This window comes from Molossus molossus, unplaced genomic scaffold (assembly GCF_014108415.1).
Source record: "Molossus molossus isolate mMolMol1 unplaced genomic scaffold, mMolMol1.p scaffold_m16_p_21, whole genome shotgun sequence".
NCBI classification, from domain to species: domain Eukaryota; kingdom Metazoa; phylum Chordata; class Mammalia; order Chiroptera; family Molossidae; genus Molossus; species Molossus molossus.
In genome coordinates, this window is record NW_023425357.1 from 24,110,743 (window position 1) to 24,132,753 (window position 22,011).

Sequence of the window (22,011 nt, forward strand, 5' to 3'; positions counted from 1 at the left end):
AAAAAATGACAGAAAACCTAACTTGGTGAAGGAACTAGACATACAAGTCCAGGAAGCACAGAGAGTCCCAAACAAGATGAACCCAAAGAGGCTCACACCAAGACACATCATAATTAAAATGCAAAAGGTTAAAGACAAAGAGAGAATCTTAAAAGCAGCAAGAGAAAAGCAGTTAGTTACCTACAAGGGAGCTACCATAAAACTGGCAGCTGATTTCGCAACAGAAACTTTGCAGGCCAGAAAGGATTGGCATGAAATAGTCAATGTGATGAAAAGCAAGGATCTACAACCAAGATTACCCAGCAAGGCTATCATTTAGGATTAAAGGACATGCAAGAACATGTGAAGAGTTTCCCACACAAGAAAAAGGTAACACTACCACCAAACCAGTATTATATGAAATATTAAAGGGTCTTCTTTAAGAAGAAAAAAAGATTAAAAGTATGAACAATAAGTCTGGCTCAGTGGTTGAGTGTCGACCCATGCACCAAGAGGTTGCCGGTTGGATTCCTGGTCAGGACACACACCCAGGATGTGGGCCGATCCCCAGTGGGGGGCATGCAGGAGGCGGCCAATCGATGTTCTCTCTCATCGATATTTCTATCTCTCCCTCTCATTTCCTCTCTGTGTAAAATCAATAAAGGAAAAAAATATAAACAATAAAATGGCAATAAATACGTACCTATCAATAATTGAATCCAAAAAACAAAACAAACAAGCAGAACAGAAACAGACTCACAGTTACAGAGAACATTTTGATGGCTGCCAGATGAGAGGGGAGTGTTAGGGGAATGGGTGAAAAAGGTGACGGGATTAAGAAGTACACACTGGTCGTTACAGAACAGTCATGGGGACGAAAAGTACAGCAGAGGGAACACAGTCAATAAGATTCTAATAACTATGTATGGTGTCAGATGGGTGCAAGATTTATTGGGATGATCACTTAGTAAGTTATATAAATGTCCACTCACTGGGCTGTACACCTGAAACTAATATAGTATTATATGTCAACTGAAATTGAAAAAGGAAATAATTTAAATTTCTAAAAAGATAAAGAAAGCACAAGAAGCATAGACACACAATGGAGCCTGAGAAAATTTAGAGAACACCTTAAACTACCAACCAATGAATAACAGAAAGAGTGCAAAGACCACCCGACTGGACCAACACCCAGAAAGATGTCAGGAGGACCTCATCATCTTCTCTAGATATCTAATTCCTACCCAGACTGAAATGCCCAAATCAAATTCCTCCTCAGTTCTTAAAGATTTCCCAAAGCACTCCAACCCACATCATCACTTCCTTCTCCAAACTCTTAGAGAAATGTGTTGTCCTAAAGTCATTTGGCACTGGGCTCTGCTATCTAATAAACTTTGTGTTTCCATTTATTAAAAAGAAAAAAAAGTCCAGAACAGAAAGTCCTGGCCAGTGTGGCTCAGTTGGTTAAGTATCACCCCATACACCAAGAGGTGGCCAGTTCTATTCCCACTCAGGGCACATGCTTGGGTTTCAGGCTCAATCCCCAATAGGGGGCATGTTGGAGGCAGCCAATCAATGTTACTCTCTCACATTGATGTTTCACTCTCCCTCCCACTCTATCTGAAGATAAATGGACAAATATTCTTGGATGAGGATTTTTTTTTAAATCCATGTGCATTTTTTTTTTAAAAAAAGAAAACAATAAATGAAAGTGTGAAAATGAAAACTAAAAGGTTGTGTAGAACCCAGCCCAAGGACAGAGCCTGGAAGTTGAATAAGGATTAAAACCATAATGTAAAATTTTAAAATGTGCAAAGGACTTGAATAGACATTTCTCCAAAGAAGATAAGCAAATGGCAAAACGCTTATGAAAAGATGCTCAACGTCACTAGCCATTAGGAAAATGCAAATCAAAACCAAAAGGCGATATGAGATACAACTTCACAACAACTGGGATGGCTGTTAGAAAGAAAGAAAATAATAAGAGTTGGCAAGGAAGTGGGGGAAAAAAGGGAACCCTTGTGCATTGCTGGTGGGAATGGAAAACAGTTGTGGTTGCTATGGAAACCATAGGCAGTCTGTCATTTGATACAGTAATTCCACTTCTGGGTAATGCACAAAAGAATCAGAAGCAGAACTCCAACACTGATGTTCTCAGCAACAATACCCACAATAGCCAACAGGGGGAAGTAATCCAAGGGTCCACCAACGGAGGAACGAATAAACAAAATATGGTCTATACATACAGTGAAATACTATTCGGCCTTAAAAAGGAAAGAAATTCTGCCCTGGCCAGGTGGCTCGGTTGGTTGGAGCATTGTCCCGTACACCAAAAGGGTGTGGGTTTAATTCCCGGTCATGGCATATACCTAGGTTGCGGGTTCAATTCTTGATCAGGGCAGGTACAGGAAGCAACTGATAGGTGTTCCTCTCTCACATCAATTTCTCTCTCTCGCTCTTTCAAATCAATAAACCTAATCCTGGGTGAGGAGTAAAAAGAAAAAGAACTCAAACAAATCTTGAGGACATGCTGAGTGAAACAAGCTAGTCATAAAAAGACAAAAAGTGTAGGATTCGCCCTGGCCAGTTTGGCTCAGCGGTTAGAGCATCGGCCTGCAGTCCAGAGAGACCCGGGTTCAGTTCCTGCTAAGGGCACATACCTCGGTTGCAGTTTGTCCCCAACCCTGGTTGGGTCGTGCGGGTGGCAACAACTTGATGTGTCCCTTTCACGTTGATGTTTCTCTCTCTCTTCCTCTCTCTCCCTCCCACTCTATTTGAACAAAAAATGGAAAAATGTCCTCGGGTGAGGATAAAAAAAAAAACTGTAGGATTCTACCCACATGAGATAACCAGAGCAAAGGCACTGCGACAGAAAGCAGAATAGAGGTCAGCAGAGGCCGGGAGGAGGAGGAATAGGGATGTATTGCTCAATAGGACAGAGTTTCAGTTTTACAAGCTGAGGATTCTAGAGACGGATGGTGGTGACGTGTGCACAGAATGAATGCACTTGACCTTACTGAAGTGCACACCTGCTCAGACGGATGCCTGCAAGTCCTGCAGAGGTCTGTCTTTCTGGCACCTGGTGCAGAACCTTAGCAGAGAGGAAGCCTGTGATAAATTTTCTGCATATGTATATTTCACCACCATAAAACAAACTAAATAATATCTGTATAGGTCCGCGTGGGGGAAGGAAATATTTTTGCCTTTTCCCAGCTTTCAAGAGCACAATTAAAAAAAAAAAAAAGGAAAGGCAACATCATGTACTGATGGGTGAGCCTGAAACCCTGCTGCCACCCCGACAAGGTGGGCTGCTGCAGACAAGTTACTGAACTTGACCTCATACAATGGAGCGAAGGGCAGGGCGCTCAGCAGCCCGAGGCCACGCCATCAGGACATCAAGGGTTCAGCACCACGGCTGCTGCAAAGCAAGTTCTCACCAAACACCAACTGCTACCATTTTGTCTCTAGAGATGATGAAAAGGAACGCGGTGCTCAGGCCCAGGAAAACGCCCGGGCACCGGGCACTGCCCGCACAGCGCCAGCTCGGAGCCTGTCTCCTGTCGCCTGGAGTCTTTCCTTTGCTGCTGGTGCTCCTTTGTTTTCCTTCAGGAAAGGCGACTAGTCGTGGGTGACAGGAAAGGAGGGGACACTGGCAGAACAGAAGTCAGCTGCCCTTTCATTGGCTCCTCGGTCCAAGTTCCTTTTGAGAAACTCCCTCGCGGCCTCACAGAACCACAGGAAAGGTGGGATTTTCCACATGTTGACAGACAGCGGGCTCTGCCCACTGGGAGGGCGGTTGGGGAGAGGGAAGGGTCAGCAAGGAATGAGGAATCAAGTCCAGAAACAGACTTCCTCTCCGCTGAAGCTTCTGGACCAGCTGATGGGAAGACGGTTCTCTCAGAAGGACTTGCGAGAATCCATTCTGAGCAAGAGAGACGTTTCCTGACGACAGAAGATGGAGACACAGACTCCGGAACACAATCCACAGCCCTGTACCACCACGGCATGAAGAGAGGGCCCAGGAGGCTCCACCTGCCACCCCTGTGCCAATCTCAACTATGAGTCACCCCTAAGCCACAGAGAAAGGAAACACTCATAGGAAGCACCACCTCTGGGGCTGAAAGAGACCAGTGTGCACAAAATCCTCCAACGCAGGGACCTCGTTTGACCTGCCTCTGTGACACAGGAGCATGGCCCAGGGCGTGGGGCTGCAGACTGGATGCTGGGTGAGGAGGAGGGTGGGAAAGACGGTCGGACAGAGGGCCATGGAATGTGCTGCTGGCTGACCTGACATTACAAGCTTTTCAGCACTTCACGGTGACTGTTGACCCATCAGGCCATCAGGCGTGTGCGGGAAGAGCGCGGAAGGATGGCTGATCTCTGAGATCAGCGAGCTGACCGGGGACACGGGCCTGACACGGAGGTGCCCTGGAGATGGGAGGACTCTCAGGAACACGAGGGAGGGGAGCAGAGGTTAGTCATGGCCTCGCATGTGACAGTGACATATCATAATGGAGGGGAGGAAAAACATTTAAAAATTGAAACAGGGTCTGCTGCGAGGCTAAAATGAGACAATGATTATAATGTGCTTAGCACAGTGCCTGGCATACTCAACAGATGGTCGTTTTTATCATTAGGTTATTAATAAGAACTGGCCCGTGCCTAAGGAAAAACGGGCGAGAGGATGTTCCACCTCACCCTTCAGTAAAAGAGTGCACATTTAAGCGTTTCACCCATCGGATGAACAGGAGTCAGAGTCCGGGGATACAGGGCGCAGGAAACGGGCGCTCTCCCGCACCGCTGGTAGAAGAATACACCTGCTACCACCTCTCAAAATGTTGCACCGTAAACACCCGGCTGCAGGAGTTCCTCCTCCAGGATGTTACCCTGATCATATCCTGCTCACACAAGTTAACAAAAGGGTGTCTAGATCCAAAGGTTTTACAGCAACATTGTTCACAAAGATAATAAAAGACCAGGGACAACTCTGTATCCATCAAAAAGGAAATCATCTCTCCCCAGTAAGAAAATGACACTGCCTTCATCCAAGGACAGACCACGTCTGTTACAAAAGTACCTGGTACAGCGCTCGGCGTGTGCTGACAGAACCACTCCAAGACGTGAACAGGTCAAGGCCACCGAACTACATGCTATCTCGTCACCATCTCACATCTGCCCAGCCTTAGAACCATCACTATTTAAGTCGATTTACTTCTATCCGGCCGGTCTCTCCCACCACAAAGTAAGGGCTGCAGTCACCATGGCGACCCCGTTTCTCCCCAGGACACAGAAGGTGCTCAAATGCAAAGGCCGAAAAGACGAGGTCCAAAAGCTCTGTGCAGAGGGTTCCTCTCTGCATATGGACTCGAACTTTCCCCTGGAAGGAGGCTCCCCGAGGGGAGATTTGGTCGCCAGCCACCCCCAGCACCTAGCACGGCGTCGGGCAGGTTGTAGATTAAATCCGACCTCATGAGGACCTTTCCGCAGCACAAAACGTGATCTGGCCAAGCCCCTTAGAACTTAAAGAATGAAAATCCGAGTCCACAATGATCTGGAGAAAACCACCAAATGGGAAGGAATCTCACCTGTTTCTTCTGGTTTGATCCACCGAATAAATCTGCTTCCTCAGCCAGCTGGGAAGAGTTGAAACAAGAAGAGAGAGAGAGAGAAAGAAAGTTAGAAAATAGTACAAGTCCAAGTTCTATGGGACAGGGACAAAGGACACTGGGGACGGGGGGGATTTCCAACTTTCTAACTTGGAAAGCAGTTTCCTCCTCGTGGCCAAAATGCCCTCGCTGAGCCAAGAGGCCCCTTCAGCCTGAAGAGGCTGGCATTTTTTAAACTGGTGATCCCCTCTGAAATCCGTAATCCCAAAAAAGATGGTCAGAAAAGCGGCGGGAATCAGAGGGCTTTGGTGTACTGGGGTGACGACTCCAGCCAGACATCCACGCCGAGACCGAGGCCCCAGACCAAGAGAGCCTCTCCTGTGGGTCAACTGGAGAGTCCACAGCCACTCCTGGGCACCTCCTGCGTCCAGGACACTCAAGGTCCCTCCATGATCCAATGTCTCGTTTCTTTCCCTCACCCGTGCTGGCTAAAGGGAACAGAATGAATGAGTGAGCGAAGACAGAGATCAACGGGCACGAGCCAGTACCTCTCGATAATGGTGGGTGTGGACGCGCTCATCGCTTCCTGGTGTAAGATTTTCAAGCCAGCGAGCCACTTGGTTGCATCCTCCTTGGAGTCAGCTGGAGAGACGAACAGAAACCGAAATGCTGTGCCACGCTCTGGAAGACCACCGCTCAGACCCTGGCTCCCAGCCTCCGCATACCAGCCAGACGGTGGGGAGGGAGAAGCCCGTGCCAATGAGTCGTTTTGCAGGAGGGGACCTAGACAGCATCTCCTTCAGACCCTCGTTCATGGTTCTAAGAGCTGCTCTGGTCTGATAGGAGGCCACGTGCCCCTTATGAGCCTTCTACAGCAGAGGTGATAAGTAGGCAATTTAAAAAAAGACTTAGTGCCCTGGCTGGTTTGGCTCAGCAGTTAGAGTGTCGGCCTATGCTCCAGAGAGACCCGGGTTCAGGACCGGGGTTTGGTTCCCGCTAAGGGCACGTACCGCGGTTGCAGTTTGTCCCTGGCCCTGGTTGGGTCGTGAGCGTGGCAACCACTCGATGTGTCCCTTTCACATCGATGTTTCTCTCTCTCTCTCCCTGCCTCCCACTCTATCTGAACAAAAATGTCCTCGGATGAGGATAAAAAAAAGAGACTTAGCTTTTAACCTTATGCTAACGACTAAGACGCAGGGTCTGGAATAACCGGAACCAGAGTCCTGAGCAGCCCTCGGCATTTCCCATTTCCAGCCAAGGCCAGAGAGATTGGCACTGCTGATGCCCACAGGGAAGCCAAAACAAGCGGCGGTTAAGAGCTTGGCATCAATGCCAAGTCCTGCTGCACCACTTTAGGGCTGTGTGACATTCAGCTGGTTACTTAACCCCTCTGTGCCTCACTTCCTCGTGTGTGAAACGGAGCTCGCAATGCAAACACCTGGTCGAGTTATTAAACATCTCCTAACCACCAGGCATCTTGCTAGTCCAGACAAGACCGTGCCACACTGCTGCTCTCGTTACTCTCATGCTAAGGAGGAGAAAGCCGAGGCTCAGAAGGTTGAGAGACCTGTCCCAGAGCCAAGAATGAGAAGCTGGGACAGGAACCTAAGTCTTGCCCATCTCTCTAGCTGACCTTGAATTCCAGAGCTCTGGAAGAGGGACCCCGGAGAGGGACAGACTGTTATCCTGGGCTCCGAGTCTTGCTTGGGTTCTCATGGTCTCCCTACCAAGAACAGTAGCCAGGCTCGGTCTGAGGTGGGGCTCAGGGGACACAGCTCTGAAGGTTCAGTCACAAGCCCCTCTCTCCTGCCCCATCTCTGCCACCTGCCACACACCATCAATCAGACCTACACTCATTATTCCCCACACCTGGGCTGCTAGTTCCCTCCTTCAAACCCTTACACAGGGTGGGGCAAAAGTAGATTTACAGTTGTTCATGTGGAAAATAATACAATAGTTAATAAATAAAACAAGAATAAACTCTGCTTCCTGTAAACCTATTTTGCCCCACCCCGTATATGCAATGCCCTCCCCCTGGACCATCCTCCTCCTTTCCTCCCAACTCCTACTGATGCCTCAAAACCCTGGTTAAAAGTCACCTCCTTCCACCCTGGCCGGTTAGGCTCAGCAGTTGAAGCATTGGCCCACGGACCTAAGAGTCGAGGGTTTGATTACAGTCAAGGGTACAAACCTCGGTTGTAGTTCGGTCCCCAGCCCTGGTCGGGGTTGTGTGGGAGGCAACCAGTCAGTGTGTCCCTCTCATGTTGATGTTTCTCTCTCTCTCTCTCCCTCCTTCCCACTCTATCTAACGATAAGTGGAAAAGTATCCTCAGATGAGGATTAAATAAATACATAAAGAAAGAAAGAAAATTTAAAAGTCACCTCCTTCCTCTACAAAGCCTGCCCTGGAATTAGACACTCTCCACTCCTCAGCACACTTTATTGTGCTTGGACTATTGCTCTTACCACACGGTCCTGCAAGTTCCTGCCCACACGTCTATCTCCCAGACAGACCGTGAACTCCTTAAAGGCAGCAAGAGCCTTATTCACCTTGAGAGCCCACTGACTTCTAGCACAATCCAGCTCCGAGCCTGTGCTCAAAGATGCCTGACGGAAGAAAACGATCGATGGCAAATTACGTCAATGACAGCTCTTCGGCCCTAAATGAAGTGTCCCTAACAGTGGTCACCTTTCAAAGCTTCCCCAACTGTGATGTACCTTTTTTTTTTTTTAATCCTCACCTGAGTATATTTTTCCATTGATTTCTAGATAGAGTGGAAGAGAGAGAGGGAAAGAGAGAGAGAAATATCGATAAGAGAGAGACACATTGACTGGCTGCCTCCTGCGTGACCCCAGCTGGGACCAGGGATAGAATCTGCAACCCAGGTGCGTGCCCTTGACCGGGAATCGAACCCGTGACCCTTTGATCCACAGGCCAAGGCTCTATCCACTGAGCACACCGGCCAGGGCTTTGGTCTACTTTTAATGGTATTTATCTTCTCTCTCGGTCATGACTGTACATATAGTTCAAGGTCAGAAGGTTCTAGGACTGGACCTGAAGGTAGCTCCAAGCTTCTGCTCCTGAGGAAGGGCCTGAGCTTTGTCGCAGCTCTTTTTCTGGCCTCTCAGAGTCTCTCTAGCTTTTGGTGGGTTCACAGGGATATCAGAAACCTCCCCTCCAGGTACATGTGTCTGCATGTACATGTATGCATGCATACGTGCGTATGTGTGCATACGTGTGCGTGCATGTTTACTTGTTTGAGACATGAGATTTCAGGACAGTTCCTTCAGATCAGTTAGGTGAAAAAATGGTGAGGTCACACTCTGCTGGACAAAAATGTGACCTGTCGTTAGCTCTCAGCACGAGCCAGGCAGGCCCTTACCATGACCCTTACAACACGCCGAGGCCGGCATGAGGACTCTCCCACTTCACAGCTGAGCGGCCAGCACCTCCGGGGGGTCAGTAGCTTGCCCAAAGGCAAGAAAGGGGCAGGGGCAGGGTTGGGGTTCAAAACCACAATGCCCCCAAACATGCATCAGTGGGAAGACAGGCATGAGCATCCTGCTACCAGAGAATGCCCCAGAAGGAAACCGAGGCGCAGGGAGGAGGAAAGCACCCGACGCGCACCCACCGGCCACGCTGAGCGTGCTGAGGACGAACTGGGTGCCGTACAAGATGGTGAAGCAGCAGTCCTCCTGCTGGCGGGCGGCTTTGGCGCGCTCGAAATCCTTGGAGCTCTTCCCTGGGCGGATTTCCTTTATTTCCATGATGTCCACTAGAAGAAAATTAACAGGGACCAATGAAAAGCCGGCGTTCCCTCTGCCTGAGGACGCGGCCCTGTGCCTGCACCCCAGACGCACAGGCCAGCGCCTTCATCCTCCAGAATGAAAACGCGCCACCCCAGCCCCTCAGCCGGCCCGGACCGCGGGACCGCGTGAGATACACAGAATGCCGATAGCCACTAAGGACTGGAATAATTCTACAGCAACAGATAGATAACAGAGACACAGAGGAAGTCCACTTGACCCAGAGAGATCCCGTCCTCCCCAGGGGATGACCAGTGAACTGTGTGCTGGTACAGAGACAAACTTGAGTTTGTCAAAAAAAAAAAAAAAAAAAAAGCACCTTTTCCTGGGATGGACACATTCCAGGTGCTTCAGATAAAGCTGATCCATCCCTCTTAACCTCCCACCACAAGAAGCCAAAGATAAGTCCAAGGTCCTGGGAATGACCAAGGTGCCCACCCTTGGCACAGTGATTCGTTCAGGGATGAGCACACGGCCCAAATGAGGCCCATCAGAACCGTCTAGGACTTAACTGGCCAGAGATATTCACACCATTGCTCCTGCCGCTGCCTGGCTGATAGGACCTGAGTCTGGGGGAGCAGAGACGGTGTCCCCTGCCATGCAGAAAGAACAGACGGCGCCCTGATGCACCACTGGAAACCCTGGGCCCAGTCGGGCTTGAGGCCACTCTGCCCTGGAACACGCTCCGTACACGACCTAATACACTCTCCTTTGTGCTTAGGTCAGTGTGACGTGATCTCTGTCCCTGGCAACGCTAAGAGTCCTGGTACCTGTATCTCAGTGCCGACACTGAACAAAGAAACAGGAGAAAGAGGTGTTGCTGGGAAAGAGGGGGGCGGGAAGGAGAGCTCGGCTTTGACCTAGGATCGAGGAAGAAGGCAGACAAAGTCTAGGAAGTGAACAGAGACACTGTAGAGTCAGGGTTGGAATAGCGGGAAAGGTCCCGGCCATTCACAGTAGAACAGGAGCGCAGGTGCAGAGAACGGCATCGCGGGAGGAGGATGGAATGAACTACGTTTTCTGCTTCCTGACCAGGATCCAGCTAGATTGAAAACACTTTAGGAGACCCCAGTCACGAAGTAACGTGAAAAGACTCGAAATAAACAGCACGTGTTCTGCATCCTGTGTGTGAGGAAGGTTCCGCAGATCTATACGTGAGATAAAATTCCATAGAATGCACACCAACACAAAAACAAAACAAAAAGCAACTGCATCTAAAAGGGGGTGACAACCTATTAAGGTCCGTAGTATATTTCATAATATTGTCAAGTATCAGTTTCCTGGGCTTGATAACTACGGTGATGAAAGACGTTACCACTAGGGGAAGCCGGATGAACAGTACGGAGATGAACCGTACTATGTTCTCAATGTCTGCAGGAATCTAAAATTGTTTCAAAACAAAGTTTTGAAAACCAGTGATCAACTACGAGTAGCCCTATTACTGGGAGGAGTGATAGTATCTATAAACCTTGGGCAGGTGGAAGGGTGGGGGGTCACATCCCCATTCTTCATCCAACCCTGAGACCTGGGAGTCTTATCTCTTCTCTTTATCTTCCAAACAAACAACAACACAGATCCCTTGTAGGTTCTGAAATTCACAACCTCCTAGAAGGGAATTAGCATTGCTAATTTAACTGCTTTTGCAATTACCTAAAAACATGAAAGACATTAACATTTGTTCTCAGAAATTACTCACCCACCCAGCTGACCAAGAGTCTAGTGACTTCAAGCAAATATTCTTTTTCTTCTATGTAATCCAACAATGATTATCTAACCAGTTCTTTTTTTTTTTAATCCTCACCTGAGGATATTTTTCTATTTATCTTCAGGTAGAGTGGGAGGGAGAAAGAGATAGGAAAAGAAAGAAAGAGAGAAACATCAATGTGAGAGAGACACATCTACCAGTTGCCTCCCACATGACCCCGACCAGGGCCCAGGGCGGGGGATGAACTGCAACCAAGGTATATGCCCTTGACCGGAATTGAACCCGTGACTCATTGGTCCATGGGCCGACACTCTACTGCTGAGCCAAACCAGCCATGGCCCTAACCATTTCTTTCCACTTAAAATATCTCTAAGAGGACCCTAGCCTATGTGACTCGGTGGACTGAGCACCATCCCATGTACTGAGGGGTCCTGGTTCAATGCCCAGGTTTGGGGTTCAGTCCCCAGTAGGAGGCATGCAGGAGGCAGCTGATTGATGTTTCTCTCTTACATCAGTGTTTCTATCTCTCTCTTCCTTTCTCTCTTAAAAAAAAAAAAATCAATAAAAACATGTTTAAAATAAATAAAAAATAAAATATCTCTAAGGGGGAGTGTTTGAACTAGCCTACTGTGAGCTATTTTCTTTGCGGCAACATTATAATAAAAATTTGGGCCCTGACAGGTGTGGCTCAGTTGCTTGGGCATCATCCCACACACCAAAAGGTCTCCGGTTCGATTCCTGGGAGGGCACATGCCCAGGTTGTGGGCTTGATCCCTGGTGGGGGGTGTACAAGAGGTGGCCAATCCATGTTCCACTCTCACATCGATGTTTCTCTCTCTAAAAATCAATAAAAATATTTTTTTAAAAGCAGGAGAAATCGCCCAGCTAGCATGGCTCTGTGGTTAAGCATCAACCCATGAACTGAGAGGCCGCCAGTTCGATTCCCAGTCAGAGCACATGTCTAGGTTGTGGGTCCGATCCCCAGTGGGGGGGATGCAGGAGGCGGCCAATGCGTGTTCCACTCTCCCAGCGATGTTTCTCTCTGTCCCTCTCCCTTCCTCTCTCTCTAAAATCAATAACAAAAAAATAGTAAAACAAAAAAGCAGGAGAATTTATTAAGACCTTCCTTAACAGATGTAACTAAAAAAAAAAAAGTCAGATAATGTAACATTATTGTCTCCAGGCAATTACCAAGTCATATCCATTCTACTTTCGAATTGCTCGAGTTTGTCAATATCCACCCATTCCCAAGGTCACCCACTGTTACAGCTCGCCTGGTCTGCTGAAACAGCCAGAGGTTACCCAGAGCCCTTTTGATGAAATGCAGATACGTTCGATGGTGTCCCAGTGCTGTTATGACTAAGAACCAAGGCCCAGGGTCAACCCCTGCGCCCTCACCCTCCATGCTCCAGCCACACTGGCCCCACCTCGGAACCTCCAGGGGGTCGCACCCCAGACATTAGCACATGCTGTTGGTTCTGCTAGGAACGCCCTTAGCCTGGTGAGCTCCAAATTCTCCTTTCCAGTCTCAGCCCGATCACTACCAACTCACAGGAAACCCTCCGACTCCTTCTAGTATACAGACCCAGCCCCTCCCGCCCCACAGTGACCAGGGGCAGGTGGCCACTGGTGTGAGCCGTGGATTCAGAGACGTCCCCAGATGCTCCTTTCCTCGCCCCTGTATCCCCGTCTCAAGCAGAAATGGTGGTACACATGGAGCCCAATAAATAGTTGTTGAAAGAGGTAGGGACAGAGGGAGATGGGGACCCACACAGGGACAGAACTGGAAATGGGACATGGGGAGGGAGACACAGAGACACACACACACAGATACGGGGGAAGGAGACACAGAGAGAGACACACACAGTTATGGACCAACGCAATCAGACACCCAAACAGGATAAAAGGGGGACAGAGACACCAGACATGAACAGAGGAGATGCAAACACACATACACACAGTCAGACAGACAGACAGAAACCTGGGAGACAGAAAGACAATGAAATATCAACAGCCACCCTAATGATGCAAATGGCCCTGATCATCCGTGCACGGTCTTTCCCGTCAATGAAAGCGAGCATCCTTTGGAGGCCGGCCAGCCCTGTCCCAGGTGAGGGCTGCAGCCACCCATCTTCCTCAGCCAGGACTGCTCACCTCCACTACGTCATCCTGACCATTTCCCTTTGTCTCCTCCCCAGGTAAGTATGGGCTTCTCCATCATACTTCTGAAAGACTCTGCTTTCTCCACTGAATTGCTTTTGCACCTTCGGCGAAGATAAGCTGACTATATTTGGTGGGTCTATTTCTGGGCTCTCTATTCTGTTCCATTTCCATTGGCTTACTCCTTCACTGACACCACACTGTCTTGATAACTATGGCTTTATAGTAAGTCCCAAAGTAGGGTAGCAAATATTCTTCTTCAATATTGGGCTGGTTATTCTGAGCCTCTGCCTCTGCATAGAAACTCTAGGATCAGTTTATCAATATCCACAAAATAACTTGCTGAAATTTTTATTGAGATTGTGTTGAATCTATAAATCAAGTTAGGAAGAACTGACATACTGAATAGTCCTATCCATGAACATGGACTACATCATACTTCTAACCGGCAGCCAGACATTCTGCTGAATGTACTCAGTCCTGGCCCTCAAAAGTCTTACAGGCACATCAGTCTCATCCTTGAGGATAAATATAAAGGCAGTGGCTCAGTTGGTTCGTTACCTGGTCAGGGCACACACAGGAAGCAACAGATCAATGTTTCTCACATCAATGTCTCTCTCTCTCCCCCTCTCTCTTCCCCTCTTTCTCTCTAAAATCAATAAAAATATATTTATTTTTATTGACAATTAAAAATAATTAATGCCATGGCCAGTTTGACTCAGCGGTTAGAGCATCGGCCCACAGACCATAGAGTCCCGGGTTCAGTTCCCACTATGGGCACGTACCTCGGTTGCAGTTTGTCCCCAGCCATGGTTGGGGTTGTGTGGGTGGCAGCCAGTCAATGTGTCTCTTACATTGATGATTCTCTCTCTCTCTCTTTACCCCTCTCTCCCTCCTGCTGTATCTGAAGATAAATGCAAAAATGTCCTCAGGTGAGGATAAAAAACATAATAATAATTAATAAAAGCGATAATAATCATGTAAAACTTACGGAGCATTCACCGTATGCTGGGCACAGTGCCAGATGCTTCCCACACTGTTCTAGGTGGGCTCCCTAGAAGCTGAGACTGGGTGAGGCAGGTTTCTTGTTCAGGTGTTATTCGGGGTATGGGACATGTTCAAAGAAGAGGAGAGTATGGGAGCAGAATGGGCAGAAGCTAAATTAGACTGTGGTCCCAGCAGAGGACAGTCCTCAGCCCAGCGGTACGGGGGCTCTGAAGCATGGATCACATCGGGGCAGTGAGGTCTCCTGGTGGCAGGGAGGCTGGCCTCTCGTCCTCCCTGCGCTCAGCAGCCTGGTCATGGATCTGGATGGGCCAACACAGCGCCTCTACACTGACTTCTCAACCCTCACAACACGATGCGGCGGGTATAGTAACGGTCCCTATCACACAGGTGAGGAAACTGTGGCATGCAGAGGAGAAGTATATCCTGGCCAGGTCACCAGCTAACAAGAGGAAGAATCGGGATTTGAACCCTTCTGTTGCTTCTTGTGGTCAAGCAAGTGACTACGAGAAGCAACAGCAGGATATGTAGCCCTCATCCCACGCACACACACGCACACACACACAGGCACACACTGCCTCCTGCCCACATCAGGGCTGCGGTGGTGTGATGGTGAGGTGCCCAGCCATCTTTCTGAACCAGGGAGGGCACTCGCACGCAGGTGTGAAGTCACCTGCTGAGCACGAGCCTGTGGCTGGGGCCTCCATGAGCAGACGGTGGCAGCGAAGCCACCACCAAGCCCTTCACAGTTGTCGGCACCACTCCCAGGCCTTCTGGGTGGCCAGGGGCCGGCTCCAGAGGCACCAGAGGGCTGCCCATCGTTTGGCCACCCCCTTGATTACCAGGAGCCGCAACAAGGCAGGAAGACAATCCCTCAGCAGCAGGAGTGGTTTTCTATGGCAACCGGCAGGCTGAGGGGCCTGTTGGGCATTTCTGTTGCTGTGCCTTGCATCTGATCTTGCATCGCTCAAAGTCACCTTGCTGAGGGACGATCCCGTCACCCAGGGGGTGCGGAGCACGAGGCACGGAAGGCCCACTGCACTCAACCAGGTTAATCCCAAACCACCTTTCTGACCTGCAGCTGGAAATGATACCCTAGGGCTGGGGCTGCAAACTCACATGTTCCCAGGGGCTTTCTGAGTCATGAGAAGCTGATGATTTTAACTAATAAAGATGTAGTACCAATCAGAAAGAATATATGTACCCCCATGTTCGTAGTAGCACTATTTACAACAGCTAAGATCTGGAAACAGCCCAAGTGTCCATCAGTAGACGAATGGATAAAAAAGCAGTGGCACATATACACAATGGAGTACTACGCAGCTGTAAGAAAGAAAGATCTCTTATCCTTTGAGACGTGGAGGGACCTGGAGGGACCTGGAAAGTATCATCCTAAGTGAAACAAGCCAAACAGAGAAAGACAAGTATCATCTGATCTCACTTATTTGTGGAATATAATGAACATAACAGTCTGAGGAATGGGGTAGTCCCAGAGACATGGAAGTGGGGTACACACTGACAATCCCCAGAAGAGGGGGTGGTGGGGAGAGATAAACCACAGAACTTATATGCATGTGTGCATGATCAAAGGACATGGACAACAAAGCTGGGGACAGGGTGGGGAAGGGGGGAGAGGGTTATCAGTGGGTGAAAAAGGAGAAACATCTGTAACAAAAATAAATTAATTTAAATAAATAAATAAACAAACAGAAAAAAGATGTAGTGACATCTAAACTCTTGTTGGCTATTCTTTTTAAGATTACTTCAATGACACAGAGCTGGACTCCCAGAAGGCACGAGGCAAAAGTCTCTCAATGTATCTGTTGTGGGAGCTAAAGAGGCAGATCCGAATGAAGTGCAGTAGGGAAAACTCCACAGTGGCGTACTCAAGTAGAATCTGGACGAGTGTGCCTGTCTGTCCGTGTCTGTGTAACCACATGGGTGCACACACGTACACACACGTACACGGGCATCCGTTATCATTCAAGTTCTCACTAGCTGAATCTCTGCTACAACTTGCAAATGCTGCTGACCCAAAATGTACCACCCAGATCACACACTTGCTCGAGGACCACAGCTGCAGGCACCGGGAAGATGTCGGGAGCATGCCCAGTACTTCCACGCTGCACATCATCATGCATCACACCCAGGGTCCTGCCCACTTCCTGAGCCCTTCCTGAGCCCTTCTGACGAGCAAATCGCCAGAGTCCAATTCAGATGACACCTTTAGTATTTTAAACAGCCTATGTTGTGATCATGTCTATTAAGTTACAACGCAGAGGACGGGAAAAACACCACACGAATTTCAGAACCAATACCACACAGTAGCCTGTGTACTTCTCATAAACAGGCCCAGTAACAAGTTCAAATCATTAAATCATTAGGTACTTGTTGCTGTCAATGGAAAACTATTTGACGTGTTGGTTTCTAGATGTTAGGTAATACTGGGGAAATTGGCTGGGTATTTCTGTTTGGTTTTTTGATCGGTTGGTTAATACTCTACATTTGTACCCATATGACATCATATACTGCTGTGCTGTCCAAAACGATGATCTCCAGCCTGTTTTCAAGGATGCATTAGGCTCAGCTAAGGAGGGATGCCCATGTTAGTACATGTGCACGTGTGTGTAAACATGTGAGAAAGGTTTAAAAAACAAAAAGGATTAGTACCAATTTGCTCACAATGGGAGTTAACAGCAGGAAGGGTGATGGGCAAATGGCCAGCAAGGGGGGGGGGGGGCCTGGCCTGCACTGGCTGGAATTTCTGCAAAGGGTGCACACAGACACTCAGATGACCAATTTTATTTTCAAAGTACGCTGTGGTGGCCAGAGTTCAGACCCTGCACGCCGGTGCGGTGGGGCTCAGCAGCCGTGTTTCCTGCTTGAAAAGTGAGATAACAGAGCCACAACAGCAAGACCTCATCTCTGCACAACCCTCCCCCCTTCCCGGCATCACCTTGGTCTTCCCAGGTCCCGCCGACCTCCCCACCAGTCACCTGCAGGCCCACACTTGAGTCTCCAGCCCCCTCCCACTCCCTGCCTGTCTCCACCGCTGACTCTGCCATCCCCTTTGATGGCTGTCCCCATGACCTGTTCTTCAAACTCCTGTTTCCTCTTTCCTGCCACTCTTGATTCTGGGCCCCTCTCAGGCTGCCCACCGCCCTGCCTGGACGTGCTCCTACCTTCACACCGGGCACCTGACCCCCGCCCCAATTCTCAGACTCAATCTCAAGTGGCACCATCTGCCAGCAAGCCTAACAAAGCACCTTCAAGGAAGTTCCAGACGGATTCAAGGGCAGAAGAGACAGGCAAGGTTTGGACACCTCCCCACATGTAGTCCCACCCTCTTTTCCTACCATCTGCCCTTCGATCAGCCAGGCAGTGACTGAGATCACGCTGCAAGCAGGGATGAGGCAGACAGACCGAGTCCCCACCCTTGGGAACTAGCACACAAACACGCTAAACATCTCAGAGGCGCGAAACAGTCTACACTGGGACTTCTCCCCAGCGAGCGGGGGAGGAAGGCTTCTCCGAGGGTGAGCATCTTGCCCGAGTTCTGAAGGCTGGAGTTAACCTGGTGAAGAAGGGGCAGGACAGAGCCCTGTAGAGAGCTCTGGTGGGCACAGACCTCCAAATGCCCACTCTGCTCCACAACGGCAGGCGGGAGCTGGGCAAGTCACCTCTGCGCCTTCCTCCTCTGCACACAAAGTAACTGCCAGGCCTCCTCCGCCGAGCTGTTCTGCAACCGAGATGCAACGACATTAACTCAAAGCTCTGTGGTCCCCAGAAGGTCTCAGTCGAGGTTAGTTCAGCTCCTGGGATGAATGTCCCTCCATCCACCTTTCTGTAACACCTTCACCACTGCTGATGGTTTCACTTTGTCTCTGCTGATGCATCTCAGTGAAGAACCTTGCTTTAAAAACCAAAGGTGTTGGGTTGCTTCGCGTACCTAGCGACCTCTGAACGTGAAGCCACACAAACAGGCGAGGTTCACTGCCGAGCATACCCTCAGACAAGGTCTCATGTGGGAGAACAGAAAGAGCCCAACTTCACAAGAGTCTAGCACACAGGAGCCTCGAGTCCCAGCCGTGTGACTGGAGGTGGGTTTCTTTATTCCGGCTTGGCCTCCACGTTTGTGTGTCTTACCACATGGACGTTATACCTTAGTCAAGAAAATGGGTGTTTTTCAGAATGAGAGATGTTCATATTTTAGAAATGGAGGTGAGTGTGGATATTAAGAGGGAACCTGAGGAATCCTTGTGGTGATGGAACTGTTCTGAGTATTGACTGTGGTGGTGGACTCAGGAACCGACATGTGATAAAATTACATAGGACTAAACACCCACACAGCACACACACAGAGCACATGCACACACATGCACACATACACACACAACACGGGTAAAAAAGGGGAAATTGACTAAAATTGGCAGTGGATTGAGTCAACATCAATATCCTAGCTATGACAGCACACTGTAGTTGTGCAAGACGACACCCCTGAGGGAAACTAGGTAAAGTCTACATGGGGCCTCTGCATTGTTTTATACAAATTTATGTGAATCTACAATGATCTCAAATGTTCAGTTAAAAAAATACAGAGGCCCTGGCCGGTTTGGCTCAGCGGTAGAGCGCAGGCCCACAGACCAGTGAGTTGCAAGTTTGATTCCGGTCAAGGGCATGTACATCGGTTGCGGTTCGTCCCCGGCCCCGGTCAGGGTCATGCAGGAGGCAACCAGTCAATGTGTCCCTCTCACGTTGATGTTTCTCTCCCACCTCCACTCTATCTGAATATAAACAGAAAAATATCCTTGGGTGAGGATTAAAAAAAAAAAAAAATACAGAGTATCAAAAAAGGAAAAAAAATGCTAGCACCAAACAGATGTCCTCCTTGACATGATCAGAAGGGCCATAAAGGGTCTGCGAGGGAATCACGTGCCGGTATTAGGTCACATCTTCCCCAGCACTGTCTGGAAAGCACGCTCGGCCATGGCACCCGAGGCGCTGTCTCCCCTGGGGACACTGCAGAGAACATTCCTCAGTCCCTCCCGGGGCCACCTCGCCTTGGTAGAAGTCAGCTCCATGCTCTGCTTTCCACCAGGATCCATTCTATTTCGAGCGAGACCAGAAACAGATGCTCCTGCTGCCTTCTGATAAGCCGGTCATTGAAACCCAGAGGAAGTGGCATCGCTGGGCCTGGCTGGGGGCCCACCCAGTCTCAGAGGACAATGAGGACTGAGAACACAACTTCCAGGACTGTCTGCAAGGAATTCGAATGCCCTCAGCACCCCCCGAAGGGCAGACACAAACTCCCTCTGAACAGCAGCCTCTCACCTCATCACCTCCTTCCTGACCTGGGCCCAGCCGCTAGCACTGCACAGACACATACGCTCCTTCTCTGAGTCTGACGGCTTGTCCTTTGGTTTGTTTTTTATTTATTTATTTTATTATTATTTTTTTTTAATTTGAGGGAGGGAGAGAGAGAAACATCGACGAGAGAGAACATCGATTGGCCGCCTCCTGCATGCCCCCCACTGGGAATCAGGCCCACAACCTGGGCATGTGCTCTGACCAGGAATCAAACCAGCGACTTCTTGGTGCCTGGGTGGATGCTCGACCATTGAGCCACACCGGCGGACTGTCCTTTGTTTTTTAACACATTGTTGACCCGCAATTTTACACAGAAGTTATCTCATGTCACCGGCTGTTTTCTCGTAATTGAGTATGAAAGTGAAACAATCTAAATAAACTGCAGGATACTTTGTTTCCACATAATGAATTTAAATGAAACTTTGTACATATCCGCTACATATTCTATTTTATACATAGTATATATTTTAGTAATTTTTTTGGTGTGGTATACTGTGTAGCAATCACCTACGTGTAAGGTACGCAACATGCTCTGCAAATATACCTGGTTCCGCTGCGCTTTCATCTCGGGATGACTCCTGCTTAGGTACGTACAAAGAATGAAATTTTAGAAGAAAGTAATCCAAAAGAGGCCTAATTTTATACAGTCTGTCTTCACTAGATTATTTTGTGAATTATCACTAAAATGGAAAAATGTAAGAATCTGCTCGAACCTCACTCTGCTCATAGTTTTAGGAAACACTGGAGCTTCAACCAAAGGGTCCGTGGACCAGTAATCCCTCCAATGTGACTGTTTCGTTTGTCCCATCAGTATCGACAAACCGAGAAACTTCTTTACGAGTTAACTCATGAGCGGCCAACAATGAATTAAATAGGGAAAGTTCTGAGAACATCAACAATTATCTCGACTTTGACCACTTGGGGATAAAGAAAATTCTACAGGTTGACTGACGTTGAACCCTCCCATGGAAAACACTGGTCCTCACCTTCCTACCTGGGCGCTCTCGGCTTAGAGGAACCGAAGAGGAGGAAAGAGATGGGTACCACACTCACAGAAACACCCAGCATAGCCAGACAGCGTATCCGAGATTCTGATACGCGTGTGCTCTGCTCCTGTGAGGCTGACATGGTCGCCTGCATTCCCCACACAGGGGAAATGAGGCAGCGATCCCATGACTTGACCAAGGCCACCCTGGTCCGGCCAGGATTTGAACCCCAGTGGTCAGCTCCCAAGCCTGTACTCTGAACCACTACACAGGGAAATATGAGGCCTTTCCAAGAAATACCTCCCCCTCTCGGACCTCACCCTGGCCCATTTGGGTCCGGCTGGATTCTTCCACTCAGGAGCATCCTTGGAAGGATCCCGGCCCAGAAACCTCTGTAAGCAATGGTAGCTCTGAGAGTTCATGATCTACTGACCCCCAGCCAAGTGCCTAGTGTCCATCATCCAGTGGTGCCTCCTTCAACCCTAGGAGGTGAGTGACCACTGTTCTCAACACCCCTGTTTTACAAGAGAGGACACTGAGGCTCCAGCAGGTCGGGTGAGCAGGGGTCTGAGCCCTACGGGTCCAGCTCCAGAGACAGTGCCCTCCAATGTCACTCACCCCAGCTCCTGGCAGCAGAAAACGGAACCCTGCCAAGGTCAAGTCCAGGGCAAAAACACCTTATTTGGCCAGCGAGCAGACCAGACCCTCCTTATGAAATATTTATTATGTGGCAGAGCTGACTTCACCGTCTCCTGAATCCTCCCTCCAACCTTAAGGACGGACCCCCATTTTCCAGAGCTGGCTCAGGAAAGCGAAGTCACGCACTCAGGGCCACCTGGCTGAGCCTTGCTGCCGAGAACCAGGCAGTGATGTGGGGGTGTCCCAGCGAGACCTGCCGATGGGCGCCCAGCCCCTTCCCTCCCATTTCCTTCTTCCAGCTTGCTGCTCCCACACGGCCTCTCAGAAAAACCTGGGGTGAACAGGTTAGATTCTGGCTAAAGGTGGGAACTTTCTCTGAAGCCAAATATCCACGGGCAGAAAGAGATGCCCACAGTATTCAGCGCCCCCAATGTCAATGCCCGTCATTAGATAAGACAAGCCGCAACACCTTTTCAACTTGTTAGTGATCAGAACAGGCCTGGTGCTTCCAGACACCCACCCACGGTGGCAGGGACTGGGCCCCAGAGGCCCGAACACCGGCTCAGGGTCCTCGGGCTGACCACCAGGGCATGACCAAGGGGAAGGGCGCAGAGGGACGCAGACAAACTGCAAGAGAAGTCCTTCCCGGAGCCCCGGGGTGAACCCACCACACACCTGGCAATGTCCCCCACCCAGCCCCTTGGTCTCGAAAGCCCCGCATCAGGAGGTGAAGCCCTCATTCTCAAAGGGGCGATTT

General features: G+C 49.3%; 1 protein-coding gene across 1 annotated transcript in view; it reads right to left on the reverse strand.

Moving 5' to 3' along the window:
- PLCG2 (phospholipase C gamma 2) overlaps positions 1–22,011 on the reverse strand; it is a 143,522-nt gene that overhangs the window by 84,750 nt on the left and 36,761 nt on the right. Inside the window, exons 3-5 of the mRNA XM_036276088.1 lie at positions 9,218–9,361; positions 6,134–6,227; positions 5,565–5,612 (exon numbers count right to left, since the gene is read on the reverse strand). Coding sequence (XP_036131981.1) covers positions 5,565–5,612; positions 6,134–6,227; positions 9,218–9,361 — 286 coding nt within the window. The remainder of the gene's footprint in view (positions 1–5,564; positions 5,613–6,133; positions 6,228–9,217; positions 9,362–22,011) is intronic.